We start from the raw sequence: 22,500 nt of genomic DNA, 5'->3' as shown, positions 1-22,500 counted from the left end.
GCAGAGTGAATTATTGTAATGAGAGTAGAGAGAATAAAAGTAATTATAGTTACAATGAATGGATTATAAGCAGTGACAATGAACGGATTATAACCAACCCTTTTGTTACCATATCTCTGTTGAAATACACTCTCTTTTTTTCAATTGATTTTGAAAATAATAAAGAATTTAGTAAAACGGCTTCGTCATTATTATGCTAGTGTTTTGAATATAAATTGACATGAAATTTTGATAGAAAGTTTATATTTAGACTGCTTGAAAATGGGAAGTTTCAAAACTATGGGTAATCTCAGTGGAGTTGATATGAAAAGGGTTAAATAGATACTATAATGGGAGCATAGGACAGTGTTTCTCATAAGGACAACTTGGGAGGAATTGAAGAGGGCACAAGATAAATTGCAATCTTTTATTATTTATTTGTTTCTCTCATTGGATTATGGACATGTGGAGGCATCACCTTGAAAGGTTTTAGTCAAACAGATTGACCCCCCAGCATTTATTGACCTCTGTTGTCAAACTGCTAAGTTACAGGGATGTAAACAAACTAACATTAGTTGTTAAGTGGTGGTATAAGGGAACAACCATAGACACAAAAACACATCTGCACACACATAATGTGCTACCACAGTTTCCATCTACCGAAAACACTCACAAGGTATTTGTTGGCCTGAAGCTATAGTAGAAGATACTTGCTTAAGATGTCACTTGGTAAGATTGAACCTGAAACCACATAGTGGTAAAGTGAGCTTCTTAAATAAAAAGCCATATTTACACAATGTTTAATTAACTTAAAATGGTTTTAAACTTTTTAAACTTGTCCAATTCCATAGCAAAAAAAAAATAATAATAATAATATGGATGCAGAATCATTTGTTTTTATTTATAAAGAGGGAAGAGTTAAAAATTTGATTAACATTTTGTGAAGGAGGGGTGTATCTATTATTTAATAGTTTGTGAACCATTTGTTGGCTGTTATAAATTAGCATGGAAGCATGGGTGATATGAAATACCATAACTTCCAACATAGAGGTCACATTTTGCAGACCTAGATAGACAGTTACAAAAAGCAAAAAAACAAAAACAAAAAAGGAGGTCAAAATGATTTTGGAAGACCAGAAATTCTATGTAAAATGCAATAGGATTTGGAAAGATAATGAATAATGAATAATGAATTTGGAAAGATAATGAATAATGAATAATGAATTTGGAAAAATAATGAATAATGAATAATGAAAATATTCTAACAAGAAGGCTTCAACATGATTGTTCAGCCTGTTAAAGCAGTGGTTCTCAACCATTTTTAGTCAATAGACCTCTTTGATTTCTATTTTACTCAGATGGGTCCTCGTAGCTATTTGATGTTGAAAAATTCTATTTTACTTTTATAATTAAATATTATTAGGAATTGTACAAAAAGAAAAAAAGAAAAATTGTTAAAATATTCTATCTATTGTAGAAGTTGTTGTTGTTGGCACTCCGTCGCTTATGATGTCGAGGGTTCCAGTTGATCCGATCAACGGAACAGCCTGCTCATGAAATTAACGTGCAAGTGGCTGAGCACTCCACAGACACGTGTACCCTTAATGTAGTTCTCGGGGATATTCAGCATGACACAGTGTGACAAGGCTGACCCTTTGAATTACAGGCACAACAGAAACAGGAAGTAAGAGAAAGTTGTGGTGAAAGAGTACAGCAGGGTTCGCCACCGTCCCCTGCTGGAGCCTCATGGAGCTTTAGGTGTTTTTGCTCAATAAACACTTACAATGCCCGGTCTGGGAATTGAAACCGCAATCCTATGACCATGAGTCCGCTGCCCTAACCACTGGGCCATTGCGTCTCCATTGTAGAAGTATAACCAATTTATTGCACATAATTTTTAACAACAAAATCTTATATGGACACCCCAAGGGCCATGTGAACTCCCGATAGAGAACTGCTCTGTTAGAAGTAGCAGACAAATTTCCCTCAAACAATAACCCACCATATTAAAGAAAAGCACAAAAGCAAAACAAAAAATAAAAAATAAAAAACACAGACACATTAGATAAGGTGACTGAACAAAAATATAGAGTGATCATGGCTGGTGTATCCTTGTTCATAGGACTACTAATGCCATCTATAACTATTAAGCTGCACACACACACACACACACACACACACACACACACACACACACACACACACACACACATGCCTGTTCTCATTTTCACTGCATTTAGAACCCTGTACCAATTAGGCATTTAATCTTTCTTCCTCTTTTCAAATGAGGGTACATTTGGGGATCATCATCGTCATCGTCATCATTGTCATTGTCGAAATAGTCATTGTCGTCGTCATCATCATCGTCGTCGACATCACCGTCATCATCATTTAACGTTCGTTTTCTATGCTGGCATGGGTTGGACATCACCAACCGAATTAAATCTTGCTAGTTTCCATCTAGAAGAGACTGCTAGGTTGTAAAACAACAACAAAAAAAAACCAACCAAACAACAAAAATACTAAGAAACAACTTTGAAGCAGTCTATTGAGTTTGCTTTAATGACAGATAAATATTAACAAATTATTTCATAGCAAAAACCAAGTGATACAATCATTTGTTTCCTTCCTCCTTCAGCTTCACTGCGCCTGTCTGCCTCTCTTTCCCTCTCTGTATATCCATTTGTATATCACCCCACATCATTCTCCCCCTATCTCTCTCTCTCTCTCTCTCTCTCTCTCTCTCTCTCTCTCTCTCTATCTCTCCCTCTTCCTCTACCTATTTATTAATGTATCTTTGTATCTGTGAGTTCATAAATTTGTCAGTCTGTTCCTCAGTTCATCTCACTCTTTCTCTGTTCCCCTGTGTCTTCTGTCTATGCATCCCCCCCCACACACACACACAAACAGACACACACACACACACAGACACACGCACACACACACACACACAGACACACACACATGCGCACACATACACATGTACACACACGCACACACACACACACACACACACACACAGAGAAATGCACATAAATGTATGCACATGTAAACACACACATGCACACATCTATATTATACAACGATGCTCCAAGGAAAAAAAAAGCACTCAAAAATAAAGACAGCTTTTATGTATTAAAATACACACACACACACACACACTCACACACACATAGATTTGATAGAACACACTGAAGAAAGAGAACTCAATACCTTATGATGTATGATGATGATCGTCATCATCACTATCCTCATCATCATTACCATTCTCATTGTCATCCACATCTCATCTGCTTTTCCATGCAGTAAAGCAGTACTCCACAACCTTTTTTTCGCTTGTGATACACTTATATTCTTTTCAAAATTTGGTAGCACACCTAAACTAAAAATATAACTAAAGGTACACTCTTTTACTCTTTTACTTGTTTCAGTCATTTGACTGTGGCCATGCTGGAGCACCACCTTTAGTCGAACAGATGGGCCCCAGGACTTATTCTTTGTAAGCCTAGTACTTATTGTATCGGTCTCTTTTGCCGAACCGCTAACTTACGGGGACGTAAACACACCAGCATCGGTTGTCAAGCGATGTTGGGGAGGGGACAAACACAGACACACAAACATATACACACACACACATATATGACGGGCTTCTTTCAGTTTCCGTCTACCAAATCCACTCACAAAGCTTTGGTCAGCCCGAGGCTATAGTAGAAGACACTTGCCCAAGGTGCCACACAGTGGGACTGAACCCGGAACCATGTGGTTGGTAAACAAGCTACTTACCACACAACCACACGTCTAAGTTACACTGTGGCACACCTAGCACCATCTCATGACACACCAGTGTGCCATGGCATACTGGTTATAGAGCACTGCAGTAAAGTAGTAGGTTCATGTGTCTGTTAATATCAGATTTATATATTATAAATGTAGACATGTGTGCTTGCAAACTGGCTTGTATTTATATTTGCCAGTGTGGAGAAAGTGGGTTCTCTCATGAAAATGATTGGATTCACTAATTGGGGTTTATTAGATCAATAACTCATGGTGTAAGTTGCTTTGCCAGTTGATTTAGAATCAAAGAAAATAAATTTCAGAGGAGACTTGTGTAAATATGATATGATTATGCACCTCTACTACCTCTGTTAGTAATGAAGGGCCTCCCCCTCAAAGTGAAAGGCAGATTGTACGATGCCTGTGTATAAACAGCTATGCTACATGGCAGTAAGGATATGTGAAAACTTGAAAGAAATGAAACCAGTATGCTCCACTAGATGGGTAATGTCAGTGTGCATATATGACAGAGTGTATATATGACAGAGTGTATATATGATAGAGTGTATGAGAGAAAAACTAAGTATACAAGTATACAAGGCGGGAAGCTGGCAGAAACGTTAGAATGCTGGGTGAAATGCTCAGTGGTATTTCTTCTGTCGATACGTTCTGAGTTCAAATTCCGCCGAGGTCGATTTTGCCTTTCATCCTTTCGGGGTCGATTAAATAAGTACCAGTTACGCACTGGTGTCGATATAATCGATTTAATCCATTTGTCTGTCCTTGTTTGTCCCCTCTGTGTGTAGTCCCTTGAGGGCAGTAAAGAAATAAGAAAAACTAGGTATACAAGGCATCAGATGTAGTGTGCAAGAGAGAACACTGCACTGGTGTGACCATGTAATGCATATGAATGAAGATAGTTGCATCAAGAGGTGCCAATCTCTAATTGTAGAGGGAACATTTGGAAGTGGTAGACCCAGGAAGATGTGGGATGAAGTAGTGAGAAAGTATTTACAGGCATTGGGACTGACAGCAGGGATGACAGGGGACCAAGACTCCTGGTAGTTTGCTGTGCTTGAAAAGACATGTCAAGTTAAGTAAAAGCATGCTGGCCTTGCGTACAGGCTCGTCTCCTGCAACACTCTCTAGCTGAGCATCCCTAATCTTGCAGGCTTGTAGGTGCTGGTGTCACATAAAAAGCACCTGTGCTGGTGCTGCAAAAAGCACCCAGTACACTCTCTAAAGTGGTTGGGGTTAGGAAGGGCATCCAGCTGTAGAAACCGTGCCAAAACAGACATGAAGCTCTTCAGCCAGTCAGCTCCTGTGAAACTGTCCAACCCATGCCAACATGGAAAACAGACGTTAAATGATGATGATGATGGTATGTACCGTCTGGCACATGGCTTTAAAATACAAAATTTGTTTCTTCTTTGATTTTTTTTGTGCATAAATTTGAATGGCTACATGAGTTACACATTTCCTAGTACCTACTGATTTCCTTTTTTTTTCTTTTACTCTTTTACTTGTTTCAGTCATTTGACCGGCCATGCTGGAGCACCGCCTTTAGTCGAGCAAATTGACCCCAGGACTTATTCTTTGTAAGCCTAGTACTTATTCTATCGGTCTCTTTTGCCAAACTGATAAGTTACGGGGATGTAAACACACCAGCATCGGTTGTCAAGCGAAGTTGGGGGGAGAAACACAGACACAAACATTTACACACGCGTACATATATATATACATATATATGACAGACTTCTTTCAGTTTCCGTCTACCAAATCCACTCACAAGGCTTTGGTCGGCCCGAGGCTATAGTAGAAGACACTTGCCCAAGGTGCCACGCAGTAGGACTGAACCCAGAACCATGTGGTTGGTAAGCAAGCTACTTATCACACAGCCACTCGTGTTACTTATTCAAACATTTCTTCTCCAATTATGGCCATATGCAAAGCTGACACTGCCAACATACTTTGTCACATTCTGTGAAAATTGTTCAATATCTTTCTCAAGTCTCTCACAGGTTTTTCCAAAATACCAAATTCTCTTGGTTCAACACAGTTATTTGTTACCTCAAACAACTTCAGTAACTTTTAGTTCAAATGTTGCTGTATACTTTCTTTTTGCTGTATACTTTTTTTTTCTCACAGAACGATGTAGAATTTTAACACTTAAACTACCCAACTGTATTCTGTAAATGCTATGTAAGAAATAGGAATTAGCATCAGCTCTCCTGCCAAATGAGGCAGTGACCTGACTTTGTCTTGACTTTTATATAGTCACCTTGATCACAGTAACTTGCTTTTCATCACTTATCTAACAACACTAGTTACACTGTTTCTACATCCACAGGCTGGAAGCTGACGAAGCATTGCATACTAGTAAATACCACCCATTCAGAGATATAGTAATTATAGTGAATTACATGGCTAAACACATTTGGTTTATATCTTATGTTAGTAAGAGTAGAGGGATTTAATTTGTATCACACTAATTATACTATAATAATTGTAGTTCTTTGATAATGAACTCGAGAAATCTGTAACCTAATGTTTGTGTGGACTGTACATCAGAACACACAATAATGTGGGAAAAATGAATTTTCTTACTGTAACATTTATACATAGGAGAATCCTCTGATTAGCAAATGTTGATCTTTTATCTGTGAAAAACATGAGCCAGCTTTTATATGGGACACATAAGGAATGCCTGGTTTTTTAGTGCTTACACAGGTTACCTTTTATGTGCAATTGACTTTTGAGTAAATGCAATACCAATCAAAGTGGTGGATTTTACTAAAACTCTTCAAAACTGAAATCAATAAAGAGAAAAGAATTGTCTTTTAATGTTTATTAATGTAATTGCAGATTTGTGCTTCTAGGTTAAAGCTAAGTTTTCTAAGATATCATTCTGCTTTTAGATTTTTCTAATCAACCTTCTTCCTTGATCTTATTGGAGCTACAAATTTAAATCAAAATTTGTTTTTGTTTGAATTTATCACTGATTAAAACTTCAGCAATATCCACTGAATTTCAATTGCTGTAAGCAGTTAGAATTGATGAAGCTGTGGACATTATAGTCTGAGTTCTTGAGCCAAAGGGAGTAGGGGTCTCTATATAGTTATTTGATCTACAAAAATGGTAAGCAAATCATCCTCAGACCACATTCTACTGTGTTAAATAAGCAAAAGACACATTGAATAATGTAGTCTGCCATATCACTGAAAAGAGGCTCATTTCAAGTATAATGCCTTTAATTAGAAGTTGACTTCATAAGGTTCAATGTGAGACTTAACAAGAAAAAGTAAAATAACAAAACCCTGAGTTCAAATCTTGCTGAGGTTAACTATGGTTTTTATCACCCTGGGCATAGATCAAGTACTAACAATACATTTATGGTCAGTCGTTATAATCAACTACATCCTTGTCCCTAAATGCTTAGACTTACACTAATGTAAGAAACAATATTATTTCTTTCAGCACTGTCATGTTCTTCCCATATCGCACATTTCTGGCAATATCATCTAGCTATAAAATCTATTCAGGATATCCTTTAATTCTTCTTCTTCTTCTTCTTCTTCTTCTTCTTCTTCTTCTTCTTCTTCTTCTTCTTCTTCTCCTCCTCCTCCTCCTCCTCCTCCTCCTCCTCCTCCCCCCTACTATTGTTTAACGTCTGTTTTCCATGTTGGCACGGGCTGGATCTTTTGACATGGAACTGGCCAGCTGGGGAGCTGTCCAGGCTCCAATTGTATGTTGTGGCATGGTTTCTACAGCTAGATGCACTTCCTAATGCCAGCCACTTTACAGAGTGTGCTGTGTGCTCTTTATGTGCCACCAGCATGGGTGTGTTTATGCAACACCAGCATGAGTGAGGTGGCACCGACACCTGCAAAAGACAAGCCTGTATGTATAGATGACGGTGATTTTACTTAGCTTGATGTGTTTTATCAAGTGCAGCAAATCTCCACATCACCCAGCCCCTTTTTCATTTCCTTGGTGAGACCCAACATCCAAAGATCCTTTCTCACCACTTCATCCCATGTCTTTCTGGACCTACCCCATCCACAGGTCACCTCTACAATTAGAGCTTGGTACTTCTTTCTGCAACTGTCTTCATCCATACACATCACATGACCAAACCAGTGCAAGTCTTCTCTCTTGCATACAACATCTGATGCCTCTTATACCCAGTTTTCCTCTTAAATCATTTACACTCTGTCATGTGTGGGCACACTGACATTACCCATCCAGTGGTGCATGCTTGCTTCGTTTCTTTCAAGCCTTCACAAGTCCTCTGTAGTCAAAGCCCATGTTTCACTGCCATGTAACATAGCTGTTCACACACAGGCATCATACAATCTGCCTTTCACTCTGAGGGAGAGGCCCTTAGTTACCAGGAAAGGTAGAAGCTCTCTGAATATGAAGTTATTTCAACTGTCTTGAATTATCAGTCATCTTCATTCTTTTCTACTCTAGGCACAAAGCCCGAAATTTTGGGGGAGGGGTCCAGTCAATTGATCAGCCCCAGTACACAACTGGTACTTAATTTATCAGCCCCAAAAGGATGAAAGGCAAAGTCGACCTTGATGGAATTTGAACTCAGAACATAAAGGTAGATGAAATACCGCTAAGTATTTTGCCCGGTGTGCTAATGTTTCTACCAGTTCACTGCCTTATCAGTCATCTTCATTGAACTGACAAGAGAGCCTCTATGTGGTCACTAAACCTGCTAGAAACAGAAACTCTTCCTCAAATCATACCCTACCATCTGAAATAAGGAAAAACACATTAGTTATTCTAGTTCTAGATCTCCCCCTAAACATAGTGTGGTCTTCACTGGAACACTTTTGATCTTAGATCTGCTCAATTAGTGTTGACCTGGGGTTAAACAACACCCACCGGTTATAATTGTCATCGTTATCATCATTCTCATTGCTATAAGATGATGATAACGATAGCCATTAGTTTTGAACATCCATTTTTCCTGTCATTTGTTATGATCCTTTGTCATCTTATCTGTGATCATATCATCTCATCCTGAAATCTTATCATCTCTTTTTCTTCCTCAGTTCTGCAGCATTTATTACACCTGCATTCATCTCCCATCTTAATCACACATCCACCCCATTGCTGTAATCTCTTTTGCATAAATTACTTGATGTTTTTAATGCTCAATCAGCTTCTCGTGTGACTTGTGCTCCACCTTCAGCTCTTGTGGAAGTTACCGTATCTTTCCCAACCCTGACAGATATTCTACACTGAGTGTTCCCAAGGGGGTTGCAACCATGTGGTTGAGAAGTAAACTTCTTACTACACTGCCACACCTACATATATATATATATATATATATATATATATATATATATATATATATATATATACTCTTACTCTTTTACTCTTTTACTTGTTTCAGTCATTTGACTGCGGCCATGCTAGAGCACTGCCTTTAGTCGAGCAAATCGACCCCAGAACTTATTCTTTGTAAGCCTAGTACTTATTCTATCGGTCTCTTTTGCCAAACCGCTAAGTGACAGGGACATAAACACACCAGAATCGGTTGTCAAGCAATGCTAGGGGGGACAAACACAGATACACAAATACATACACATATGTATATATATATATATATATATATATATATATATATATATATATATACGACGGGCTTCTTTCAGTTTCCGTCTACCAAATCCACTCACAAGGCTTTGGTCAGCCCGAGGCTATAGTAGAAGACACTTGCCCAAGGTGCCACGCAGTGGGACAGAACATGGCACCATATGGTTGGTTAGCAAGCTACTTACAACACAGCCACTCCTGCGCCTAAATATATAACTGAATGTGAATGATGCAGTCATACATGCATTATATTGTCTACAATAAATAAAACATTGAGATGATCATAAATGGAATGCCTTTTATCAGAGAGCTATTCTGTTAGAGCTCACCTGCAGGTTAAGTTACTAAGTTACTACTACTACTGCTGCTGCTGTAGTTACTGCTAGTGCTGCCATTGCTCCCAACCACCATGACCACCACCACCACCACCGTTTGTTATGTTTACACATGGAAAGTGTTCCAATTCAGAGAACTAGATTTATGTCCATGCTAGCATCAAAATATGAATAAACAAAATGAATGCCACATCACAAAATGGTCAAGAAAGAAAATTCCTATCCTTTATCTTATACCTCTATGCTGCTGTGGTTTGTTGTTAGCATGTCAACTTGTCAGAATGTCACAACTTCTTCAGCTTGACCAACTTCTGTTCAAACAGTTACAGCATCTGTATTTTTTTCTTTTTTAAATATGAGATCAATCTATTGTAGATAGATAGATAGATAGATAGATAGGCAGACAGATAGACAGACAAATAGATAGATAGATAGTCAGACAGAAAGATGGGTATATATATATATATATATACCAGTCGCCATGATAGATCGCTGACCACAACATTCAATTTTTTCTCTCCGTGTTTTTCTCCTTGTTTTTCTCCTTATTCTTTCTGTTGAAGAGCATAGCTCGAAACGTTAAAGACTTTCTCTATTCCCGAGTGTTAAACTAATACATCCTTTTGTTGTTTTCACCACCTGTCCTCGTCTGTTGTTTTTTTCATAAATTCTCCCATATATATATATATATATGTATATATATAAAATATTCTATAATTATATACATAATTATAATCAGGGGTCAGCTAATTGCTTCGCCACAAATGCGTCTGTGATTAATTGAAGTCATGTGGATTCATCATTTTTCTTTTTGCCTACATAAAAAAATGTGTTATTGTCTCGGAGATACTTATGGTAGTTGAAATGACAGCATCTATTTCTAATTTTGGTATGTGGCGAAGCAATTAGCTGACCCCTGATTATAATTATGCATATTATTATAGAATATTTTGTATAATTCACTGACTACTTGGTAGAATTATTAATTATTAATAAATTTATTGATTGATTAATTAATCAATTAATTAATCTTATCCTATATTATATATATATATATATATATATATACATATACATAGTCAATCCAAACAAGAACAAGCAAGAAAAAACAACGCGAGGACATGGAACAAGTACTGTGTTATTGGATGCTCAGGAAAGGAAAGAAAAGAAAGAGGATTTCACGTTTCAAGCAGAGCTCTTCAGCAGAAATATAGAAAAAGTCCAAAGAAGGGTAGACAGAGAAAGAAAATCGCCAACGAGACATACGCGGTCACATATTGAAATGACCGGAAGGGAATGGGTAAAGAAAAAAGTTCTTTCTAAGACAGGAGAGTGCAAGGGAAGGGGGTATATCCTTTAATTCTTTCATATTTATATATATATTTTATTATTATTATTATTATTATTATTATTATTATTATTAATCTTACGTGTGGGGATGTGCATGTGCGCAAGTCTGTGTGTGTGTGTGTAATGATTGCACGTGTATGTGCATATGTATATGTGTGTATGTGTGGTTGTGGTTGTGGCTGTTTATGTATGTGTGTGGTTGGACTTAGTGTTGCTTAAGGTTGTAGGAAGAATTTATAGTAAGAATTTTGGTAGGACTGGCTGTCTGTTGTGTGTCTCCCTTCACACGTGCAACAGTCATACTTTTTTGAATGCCCATTACTCCAATAATTCTACATTTTTACTGTTACACTTTTTCCATGACAGTAGACAATTTTTTTATTCCACAACGTATATTTAGTGGCTTCATGCTGGCATAAGGAGGATTTGATTGCCAAACTTCACATAACACCTCAACAATGCTTTTCTCATGGTAAAACAATAGTTTTTTTGTGAATAACAGCAGTTATAGATTCCCTAGATGCCTTTGCTAAGCAGAATAATGTCTTTGCCACTTGACCCTTCTAACCTCTTCTAGGCCACCAGGGGCTGGAATGGAGATAACAGACCTCCAACAAAATCATTTGTTCTCAACAATATGTCTATCCTTCTGACTGCTTTTTGATAGTTATAAAAACAAGAACTCTGTAAGCTAAAGGCAGTTATTGAGAGCGACCATCAGTCAGGGTGAACATTATTATTGCACTTTCTTCCCTTCATTCTTAAACATTAACCACTTCCTTCATATATTTATATACATCTATACTACATTTATTACTTTTAATAAATTAGCCTTCATAAAGTTCACCTTTAAAATGCCACGATGAGTCAGAGTACTTTCTTGCCAACCTCCGGAAACCTCTCTCGCCAACCTCCATCAATCTCTCCCTTCTCCAACTTACAGTTTTTTGTACTTTTTCGCAACAGATAATACACCTTTTTGTGGCAGTTATAATGAAATTGCTTTCTTATATCAGAGTAATAAGGCGTTTCAATAGAACATCTTTACCCCCGGGAATTACCAGGTACACTAGCTAGTGTATATATATATATATATATATACACACACACATATAGGTGCACACACACACACACACACACACATACACACACACACAGAGATTGAAGTGGCTTAAAGATTATATAAATTAAGACTACCGCCTTCTTCTTCATATATATGTGTGTGCATGTGTGGAGAGAAAGAGTTAGAGGTAGTGAGATAGAGGTAGGGTAGTTAAATAGAAAGATAGAGGTAGAGAGAAGGTAGTGAGAGAGAGAGAGAGAGGGAGAGAGAGAATGCGAGGGAGGGAGAGAGAGAATGAGAGGGAGGGAGAGAGAGAATGAGAGGGAGAGGGAGATAAAGCATGGGATAGATATTCTGAAGTGTAAGTAAAAACAGATGGTTAGAAAAAGACATATATAATAATAATAATATATATATATATATATATATATATATATATATATATATATATATATATATATATATAGAGAGAGAGAGAGAGAGAGAGAAAGAGGAGAGAGAGAGATAAGAGATGAGAAAGATGTGGGTGGATGGGTGGTGGTGATTTCAATTCAATTTGCAAACGAATAGAAATCCACTGAAGATGTTTTATCAGAAATCAATTGATGTCTTAGATTTCTTTTGGAAGTAAAACAAATTCCTTATTGAGAATTCCACATCTCTAAAATCGTCCATTTACTGCAAATAAAGTGAGCCAATGAGGGTGCCACTATGTGGTCACTAGACCCGTTAGAAACAGCAGCCAAACCTCCCTAAAATCACAATCTATCAATCTTAAAATGGAAAGGACAATAACATAGTTATAATGTGGTCCTGGACGGTCTACAACCAGGCTTAAGATGGGATGGTCATGTTTAGAATGCCTTTAATCATAGATTTGTTCTATCAGAACTTAAATTAACTAGGGCTATAAACAACAACAGAAATGACTATGTATAATAATTGTTACTAACATAGATTCAAGACCAGAAAATTGGAGAAGGGAATGGTTAATTACATTGATCACTTAGACTTAATTAGTAATTTATTCTATTGACCCCGAAAGGATGAATGGCAAGTGTGACCTTGGTGAGATTTGAACTCAGAACATAAAGAGCCAGAAAAAATATCAAAAGAGAGTCACTATTGTTAGCTCTTATGATATTGTTATTGATATATAGGCGAAGGAGTGGCTGTGTGGTAAGTAGTTTGCTTACCAACCACATGGTTCCGAGTTCGGTCCCACTGCGTGGCACCTTGGGCAAGTGTCTTCTACTATAGCTTCGGGCCAACCAAAGCCTTGTGAGTTGATTTGGTAGATGGAAACTGAAAGAAGCCCGTCGTATATATATATGTGTGTATATATATGTGTGTGTATATATGTGTGTGTGTGCGTTTGTGTGTCTGTGTTTGTCCCTCCCCAACATTGCTTGACAACCGATGGTGGTGTGTTTACGTCCCCGTAACTTAGCGGTTCGGCAAGAGAGACCGATAGAATAAGTACTAGGCTTACAAAGAATAAGTCCTGGGGTCGATTTGCTCGACTAAAGGCAGTGCTCCAGCATGGCCGCAGTTAAATGACTGAAACAAGTAAAAGAGTAAAAGAGAGTAAAGAGTATATTGCTGAAGTTGTAGGCAGTGAGGTGGCAGAATTGTTAGCATGCCGGGCAAAAATGCTTAGTGGCATTTCGTCCATCTTTATGTTGTGAGTTCAAATTTTGCCGAGGTTGACTTTGCCTGTCATCCTTTTGGAGTCGATAAATTAAGTACCAGTGAAACACTGGAGTCGATGTTATCGACTAGTCCTCTCACCACAAATTCGAGGCCTTGTGCCTCCAGTAGAAAGGATATTGCAGTGTTGTAGTTGTAGTGGTAGTGATTGTAGTAGTAGTAGTAGTAGTAGTAGTAGTGGTTAGGGTTAGGGTGGTGGTGGTGGTGGTGGTGGTAGTGGTAGTAGTAGTAGTAGTAGTAGTAGTAGTAGAAGTAGTAGTTGTAGTAGTAGAAGCAGCAGCAGCGGCAATAGTAGTAGCTATAACAGCAGCAAAAGTAGCAGCTATAGTAATGATAGTAGTAGTATTAGTAGTAGTAGTAGTAGTAGTAGTAGTAGTAGTAGAAGATGTTTAATCTCTGTGCTCTACCACTTGTATTAGATATTGTTGCTGCTGCAGCTGCAATTGTTGTTGTTGTGGTTGCAATTGTTGTTGTTGTGGCTGCAATTGTTGTTGTTGTTGTTGTTGTCGTGGCCATCACCTACGCATCTCCAATTGACGCTGAATGTTGCAGTCCAAGTTGAAGTGACGGCAGATCAACTTCAACTTGAAACATCTCGAAATTCAAAACTTCTGTGGAAAACTTGGTCATGAAAAACGGCATCTCCTGGCAAATTTGATATTTGGTAGAGTAATTTGCATTTCCATTTAGAATATGGTTCACTCATCGAAAATCTCTTCTCTCTTGGAACAGAGATGTCTTTGATGTCTTTATCACCATGCCAATGTATATTTCCTGCTCCTTGTTCTTGTTGTTTGTTGTTGACGTTTCATTTGCTATTATCTTCACAGAACAGAACAGAGAGATATGAATTTATAGATAGATACTCTATTGCACTCTTTTGGTCCCTTTTGTTTTTGTTTTTCTTTTTAAGGGACAAAAACATGATTGCTTCTATTTATTTATTTATTTATTTATATATGTATGTTAATGTTTGTTTATTTTTTTAATTATTTCTTTGTGTTATTTTTTTAATATTTCTTCTCTAGTTTTCTCTGTCTTTCTTTTACTTTTCTGTCATAACTAAAAAAACAACAGCACAAAACAACTATTTCTTCCCCTGCTACCCACCCCTATCTGCCACACCCCATAAACTCTGAAACTCTGAGATTCAGTAACTACTGTGCTTTCGAGTAATGATAATCAAAGTGAGTGTCCTGTTCCTTTCTACCAGTTGAATTTCAATTTCAATACTCTGAATAATGATCATATAGCTCTGAGGAATAAAATGAATAAATGGAAACTAGTTGTAGTAGTGATCATGGTGGTGGTGGTGGTGGTGGTGGTGGTAGCCGTGGTGGTAGCCATGGTGGTGGTGGTGGTGGTGGTGGTGGTAGCCGTGGTGGTGGTGGTAGCCGTGGTGGTGGTGGTAGCCGTGGTGGTGGTGGTGGTGGTAGCCGTGATGGTGGTGGTGGTGGTGGTGGTAGTGGTGGTGGTAGGTGTTGGTGGTGGTGGTGGTAGTGGTGGTGGTAGGTGTTGGTAGTGTTGGTGGCTGTGGTGTTGGTGGTGGTGGTATTGTTGTTGTTGTTGTTGGTGGTGGTGGTGGGTGTTGGTGGTGTTGGTGGTGGTAGTAGATAATCTTTCCTACTAAAGGCACAATGCCTGAAATTTTGGGGGAGGGGTTAAGTCGATTACATGCAAACACACAAATACAAGTACACTCCTACACTCATGCACACACATCTACATATACATGCACATGCAAACACACACACAAACACACACACCAACATATACATCTAGTCAATAGACTTCTTTTAGTTTCAATCGATCAAATCCAATTTCAAGGCTTTGGTCGTCCTGGGCTACAGTACAATACATCCCTCCAAGGTTGCATGCTGTGGGACTGAACGCCTGGTAAGACATCAGAAATGAACTTCTTCACCACACAACCATGTCTGCACTTATACATACATACATACATACATATCTGTAATTATTGGGGCCCTGGGATATGTAAACACACTGCCTAAATACCAACCTTGAAAAATTAGGCTTCTCAAAACCAGAAAGGAGAAAGCTAATTCGAAAACTACAGATCCTATCTATCACTGGTACTGTAAAAATCTGCAAAACGTTCCAGAAGTTTATCATTTAAGTATATATGAGCATGTCTAGATATGTAACTATATGCATGAGAATACATACATAAAACACACATATCTGCACATACATACATACATACATACACACACCCACTCACACATACACACACACACACACACACACACACACACACATACATACTCTGTTGTTGTTGAAGTTCCAATGAAGAAACCTTGGATCTAAGTTAGAAACCGCTTCTTTCTCTATTGGCAAGAAATCTTAAAATAAACTGCATAATGACATACATACATACATACATACATACATACATACATACATACATACATACATATATACACACATTCTTTATTTTCTCTCCTTGTTTCTTTCTGTGGAAGAGCGTAGGCCCTTCCTGAGCATTAAACTAATACATTTGTTTGTTGTCTACACCATTTGTCTTTGTCTTTTGTTTTTTTGTGAATTCTCCCCCTACATACATATATACATATATACATATGTGTGTGTGCATATGTGTATGTGTATGTGTTATACATGGGGCTTTGTACAGTTTCTGTCTACCAATTTGATTCATAAGTTATTGGTTGGCCTGTGGCTATAGGAGAAAATACTTGCCCAAGGTGTCACTGAATGGGACTGAACTGAAAACCATGTACTTTCAAAACTTAACTTCTGAACCACACAGCCATGTCTGGAGCTTTGAAAGGACAAGGCTGTTTATGAATCTGTAATTTATGTGTGTGTATGTGTGTGTGTGTTTTATGGGTTTTTTAAAAAATAATTTATGTTTTCTCTTCCTTTTGATATTTTAGGTAAGACATCAACAAAACCTGCTGTGGCTGCAAACCAAGAGGGAGATGAGGCTAAACTGAATCCTGATTCAGATACCAACAAAAATGAAACATCCCAGTTGGATGATTCAAAAGTCCATCCACTGAATGTTTTTAAACGACGATGGATTGTATTGACTCTCTTCTGCTTTTTTTCAATGAGCAATGCTTACCAATGGATTCACTTAAATATCGTTGCTAACATCATAGAGACATACTATAATGCCAGTTTACCAACAGATGAATATCAGAGAGAATTGGCGGTGGACTGGCTTTCTATGGTTTATATGCTTGCATATATTCCACTCATTTTTCCAGCGTCATGGCTTCTGGATCGAAAGGGTCTTCGAGTGATAATCATCTGTGGGACACTGCTGAACTGTGTTGGAGCATGGTTGAAGTGTATAAGTGCATCACCAGATCGCTTCTGGTTGTTAATGATTGCACAGACAATTTGTGGCATTGCTCAAATTTTTGTTCTTGAAGTGCCACCTCGGTTGGCTGCTGTTTGGTTTGGGCCAAATGAAGTGTCAACTGCAACATCTATAGGAGTATTTGGCAACCAGGTATGTATGTTTCAAATGATTTCATTGGAAAAATTGATTTTGTTAATTGATTGGTAATTGATTTCATATATGTTTAGGTATTTATTTTGAAAGATTCTTGATGTGAAATCATGTGTTGAAACAAATATTGTTATATTTTTGGTTGGTCATTTTTTTTTGCCAAATAAACACATGCACTATATATTTATTCTTCACTCTGAAGAACAAATACATAGTGCATGTGTTTATTTGGCAAAAAATAAAGAAAAAAGATCATCCTGAAATAAAGTAATATGATTTCAAATAATTTTTGAAAGTAAACCACAGAATTGTGAAAGGCCTGGTTAGAGGCCCAATCTTCCAAGTTCTTTTACAGGGCTTAGAAAAACTGAAGAACTGCTGCAATAAATGTGTGAATCTGAGAGGAGAATATGTTGAATAAAATAGTAATTAACTGATCCTGCTGTATTTTCTTTTACCCCTTTGTGCATACCTATACATACATCAAAAGCAAAATATTTCCAGGGTCCCTCAAAATACTGTTGTGGATCTCCAATTTAGTATTTTGTTGCATGGACCCCCCAAAATCTTATACAGGCTCTCAGGGGCCATCCCAATACTTATTTTAAATCTGGTATTTATTCTATTGGTCTCTTTTGCCAAACTTAGTCATGAGGATGTAAACAAACTGACACCAATTTTCCAGTGCACTGTTGTGTGTAAAAAAACAAACTCAAAGATTCTCTCACATACACACACACACACACACAGACTTTACATCTGCCAAATTCACTCACAAGGCATTGGTTGATCTGGTACTATAGTAGAAGACACTTGCCTAAAGTATCATGCAGTGGGACTGAATCCAAAACCGTGTGGTTGCAAAGCAAATGCTTGACTACACAGCCATGTCTGTGCCTCATTTTTTAAAAAGCTTTTCTGAGAATTTTCAGGAAAGTTCTATTTGTGGTGTTTCTCTCACTTGAAAGAAAAATTCTCCATTTTGACAAGTTTTGCATTTTTGAGATTTTAGCTAAAAGATTCTCAGTTGTATTGGTGTGTTTTCATTAAGATGTTAGTTTACAGAAATAGTTTTAAATCCCGTATTCCTTCCTTTCTAGTGAACAGAATGCTAAATTGCTTTAAAACAAAGAAAAAAAAAAGCAACAAACAGACCAAAAACTCTATTTGAATACTAATGACATATATAAGTTACTGTTTTAATTTTTGTTTTGTCAAGTGGAGGCGGGAAAAGCATCTGTGATTCTTGCAACTCCATCCTCCTCTTGCCAGATTGGTGATGCTGACTTGGCTGAATTTCTGTGAATGAAGAGGCACTTCCAAATGGCTGCAGTTCTGGGTAGGATTGGTTGGGAAAAGTGTTTAGTACAGAGTAGGGAGAGGACACAGTGTTAGTGATTAGTGTAAAAGAGGTGGATTCTCTAAGTGAGCTTGATGAAAGCAGTGCAGCATGTAGATGTCTTGTTAGTTGAGAGCAACAGAAACCATTGGGGCTGTGGTTCTCAACTGGAGGTCCGTGTGGCCTTTTGGGGTCCATATAAATTTTTGCTGTTAAAGTTCAGGTATAATAAACTGCTGATTATTTATTATGGCCAGATTCCATCCTGAACTGCAGCAACAAAGTCCACCTGACATACTTCTTGGTCCAACATCACTGCCTCGAAGTCCTAGACACATTCGAGACCAGTATCTGCAATCATGTGGGTTCCACATGACTAATTTAAATGCTTCCAATTCAGGGTGGCACATGCAGTGACCAGATAGTTGTAGCCGTCTTTGTTTATACTTCTTCCATAAATAAAACATTAAAAAATTTTTATACAATTCCTTATAATATTTAATCATAAAAATACAATAAGTTCTTTTTTATATATATCCTGAATGGCTATGAGGGTCCAATTGAGCAAGATAGGAATCAAAGGGGTCTACTGGCAAAAATGGTTGAGAACCATTGTATCAGAATTACTATGAAAGAAACAGAGAGAAAACAAAGTGCAACTGATGTGGGTTGTTCTTAAATTTGGTGGAATGTCAACTATTGATTAGTTTTAAAGAAGAAGAAACTTAGACGTTAGTAATGTAGTTTTGGCAATGTAATTGCTGGTTTGATTTTGAAATTTATTACAAATTTTATACATGAGAACTAAAAAACTAAACAAGTTCTGCTTACAAAAGAATTTGTCTCTATGATAAATAAATTTGTTTGCTTGTTGCAAACAAACATCTGCAACAATAGTTTCCAAGGAGTCTGTACCCTGATGTGTGTGTGTGTGTGTGTGTGTGTGTGTGTGTGTGTGTGTGTGTGTGAGCATGTATGTATACATACATGTATGTATAATTGAATGTATGTGTGTATGTATGTGTGCATGTGTTGTGCATGTGTTGTGCATGTGTGTGTGTGTGTGTGTGTGCATGAATGCATTTGCAGGATGTGATGTGTGTGTGAGAAAGAGGTAGATAGATAAGATAGATACTGAGAGGGAGTGCAAATAAAAGCATGTGTGAGAGAGAATACATGCAAAATAAACTTGTTTAGATGTATTTTTATACAAACGATAAATCTGAGATTTTTTTTTTAGTGTTTCAAATCTATCAGATGATTACATAATTAATGTGATTTTTCTCTCTGTTTATACTATTGATAATGTGACAATCAATCTATTTACGTCTTTGATAATGTCATTTTCAACCTGTTTATATCATTGAGATTATTATTTGCAATCCATTTCAGCCATTAGTTATCATTTTTCCTGATGGCAAAAGTTTAAATGTGTCCATATATTTTGAAATTAATATTTATTGCAGAGATCAATGACGATATTTTTTCTTTCTGTTATGGTTCCATTAATTTATGGATATCAACACCTATGTTAATTCACACTTTTGCTTTGTATCTTATATTAAACATATCTCATATAAAGCTTATGAATTGCTTTGTGAGTTTAAAAGTTGTTTTGGAAAGAAATAGTGATAATGGGGGTTTTGTAAAATCATCATCATCATCATCGTTTAACATCCGCTTTCCATGCTAGCATGGGTTGGACGATTTGACTGAGGACTAGTGAAACCAGATGGCTACACCAGACTCCAATCTGATTTGGCAGAGTTTCTACAGCTGGATGCCCTTCCTAATGGCCAGTCAGGCGGTACTGGCAACGGCCACGCTCAGAATGGTGTATTTTATGTGCCACCTGCACAGGAGCCAGTTCGGCGGCACTGGCAATGATCTCACTCAAATGTCTTTACACGTGCCATCCGGCACAAGTGCCAGGAAGGCGATGCTGGGCACAGGTGCCATTGACGGTTGGTTTCAAATTTTGGCACAAGGCCAGCAATTTCAGGGGAGGGGGCAGGTTGATTACATCAACCCCAATATTCAACTGGTACTTATTTTATCGACCTCTGAAAGAGTAAATGGCAAAGTGGACCTCAGCAGAATTTGAACTCAAAATGTACAGACAAGCAAAATGCCATTAAAGCATTTTGTCTGGTGTGCTCATGATTTTGCCAGTTTGCCACCATGGGGTTTAGCAAAATACGAAAAATTACTTCATATTTTTTATTAGATGCTGGGTTGCTTTTCTTAATGACCTACTGTTATCTGACCTTCATGAAAGTAGTTTGGAGTTGTTGTTTAGCCCCAATTCAGTCCATCAGACTGACAAAGTGTGTTTTTCTGGCAGACAAGTCATCATAGTATATGGCATAAACAAATAGTGTAAAACATTCAAACTTCATTACCATCTTTCCCAAATCCTGCTGTGTTTCACTTTGAAATGTTAGCCCTTTACAGTAGTCTTGGTGTATAAGTAAACCTACTCTTTTGGCTGCAAATTCATCATCATCATCATCACCACTGCCGCCACCACCATCATCAATCATCATCATCATCATCATCACCACCACCACCACCACCATCATCATCATCATCATCATCATCATCATCATCATCATCATCATCATCATCATCATCATTTAATGTCCTTCTTCCATGCTGGCATGGGTTGGATGGTTTGACACGAGCTGGCCAGGTAGGTAGAAGACTACACCAGACTTCTGTGTCTGTTTTGGCACAGATTTTACAGGTGGATGCCCTTTCAAATGCCAACCACTTTACAGTGTGGGCTGGATGTTTTTTTAAGTGACACCAACACTAGCAGAGTCACGAAGTAACTTTGCAAGACCTGGTCTGAAAAAAGTAACTTTTATGCTGGAAAATACAGTATTCTCAAAAATGCTTCAGTCCAGAACATCTGGTTTTTATTATTTTTTCTTTCCCATATAATATTGCCAGGACTCTATTAATCCATATTTTCTTAATTTCTGTAAATATGATATAGTATGATTTGTAGGAAATTTGGCTGCCATTTCTAGCAAGTCGACCAACTACTTAGAGCCTTTCTTTGTTGATATGTCAAGAGAATAAATATCTTCCCTTAGGGAGAATAGCATTAAAGGATTAGCCTATTTATTAGTGAATGTATTTCTAACAATAATACTCCACTTGATTTTATCAGTAAATTTTAAAATGTTTAATAAAATAACTGTTATTGTATCTAATCTGTTGGTATTTTAAACTCTGTCACTTTAAACTTTTGTCAGACTGCTAAGGTACCGAGATGTGAACAAATCAACATCAGTTATCCTGTGGCATGAGGCCAAACACAAATACATGCTATATATATATATATATATATATATATATATATATATATATATATATATATATATATATATATATATATATATATATATATATATACATATATATATATGCGTATAAGAAGGGATGACCACTAGGTGGACATCCAATATGCTAGAAAGAGGTCATCAGCAACCCAACCACAAAAGAAAAAATGTTCTCCAGAAAAAAATTCAGCAAAATACCAGTGGTTGGGTCGTTAATGACCTCTTTCTAGCATATTGGATGTCTACCTAGTGGTCATCCCTTCTTATACGCATGTAATACAATTTTTTCTGAATTATCAGATTTTTTATATGCTAGACCACTGGTTTTAAATTGAAATTAATATTCAATTTATCACCCTCAGTATACACACACACACACACACACACACACACACACACACACACACACACACAGAGACACACACACACATATATATATTAAAAAAGTTGAAAATGCACTGGAATTTGTTTAAATTTTTTATTGTTAA

The 22,500-nt window shown here is 37.3% G+C and overlaps 1 protein-coding gene across 5 annotated transcripts in view; it reads left to right on the top strand.

The window, feature by feature from the left end:
- The window catches only part of LOC106880276 (choline/ethanolamine transporter flvcr2a), a 319,269-nt gene that overhangs the window by 175,160 nt on the left and 121,609 nt on the right, over positions 1-22,500 (top strand). For all 5 annotated transcript variants that reach the window (XM_089349395.1, XM_089349394.1, XM_089349397.1 and 2 more), the window contains exon 2: positions 16,740-17,323. In XM_089349395.1, the coding sequence (XP_089205521.1) occupies positions 16,740-17,323 (584 nt within the window). The remainder of the gene's footprint in view (positions 1-16,739; positions 17,324-22,500) is intronic.

Source organism: Octopus bimaculoides, chromosome 3, assembly GCF_046866305.1.
Source record: "Octopus bimaculoides isolate indiv1 chromosome 3, ASM4686630v1, whole genome shotgun sequence".
NCBI classification, from domain to species: Eukaryota; Metazoa; Mollusca; class Cephalopoda; order Octopoda; family Octopodidae; genus Octopus; species Octopus bimaculoides.
Note: the sequence above shows the minus strand (reverse complement) of the source record. Positions and strands in the feature narration are given on the sequence as shown.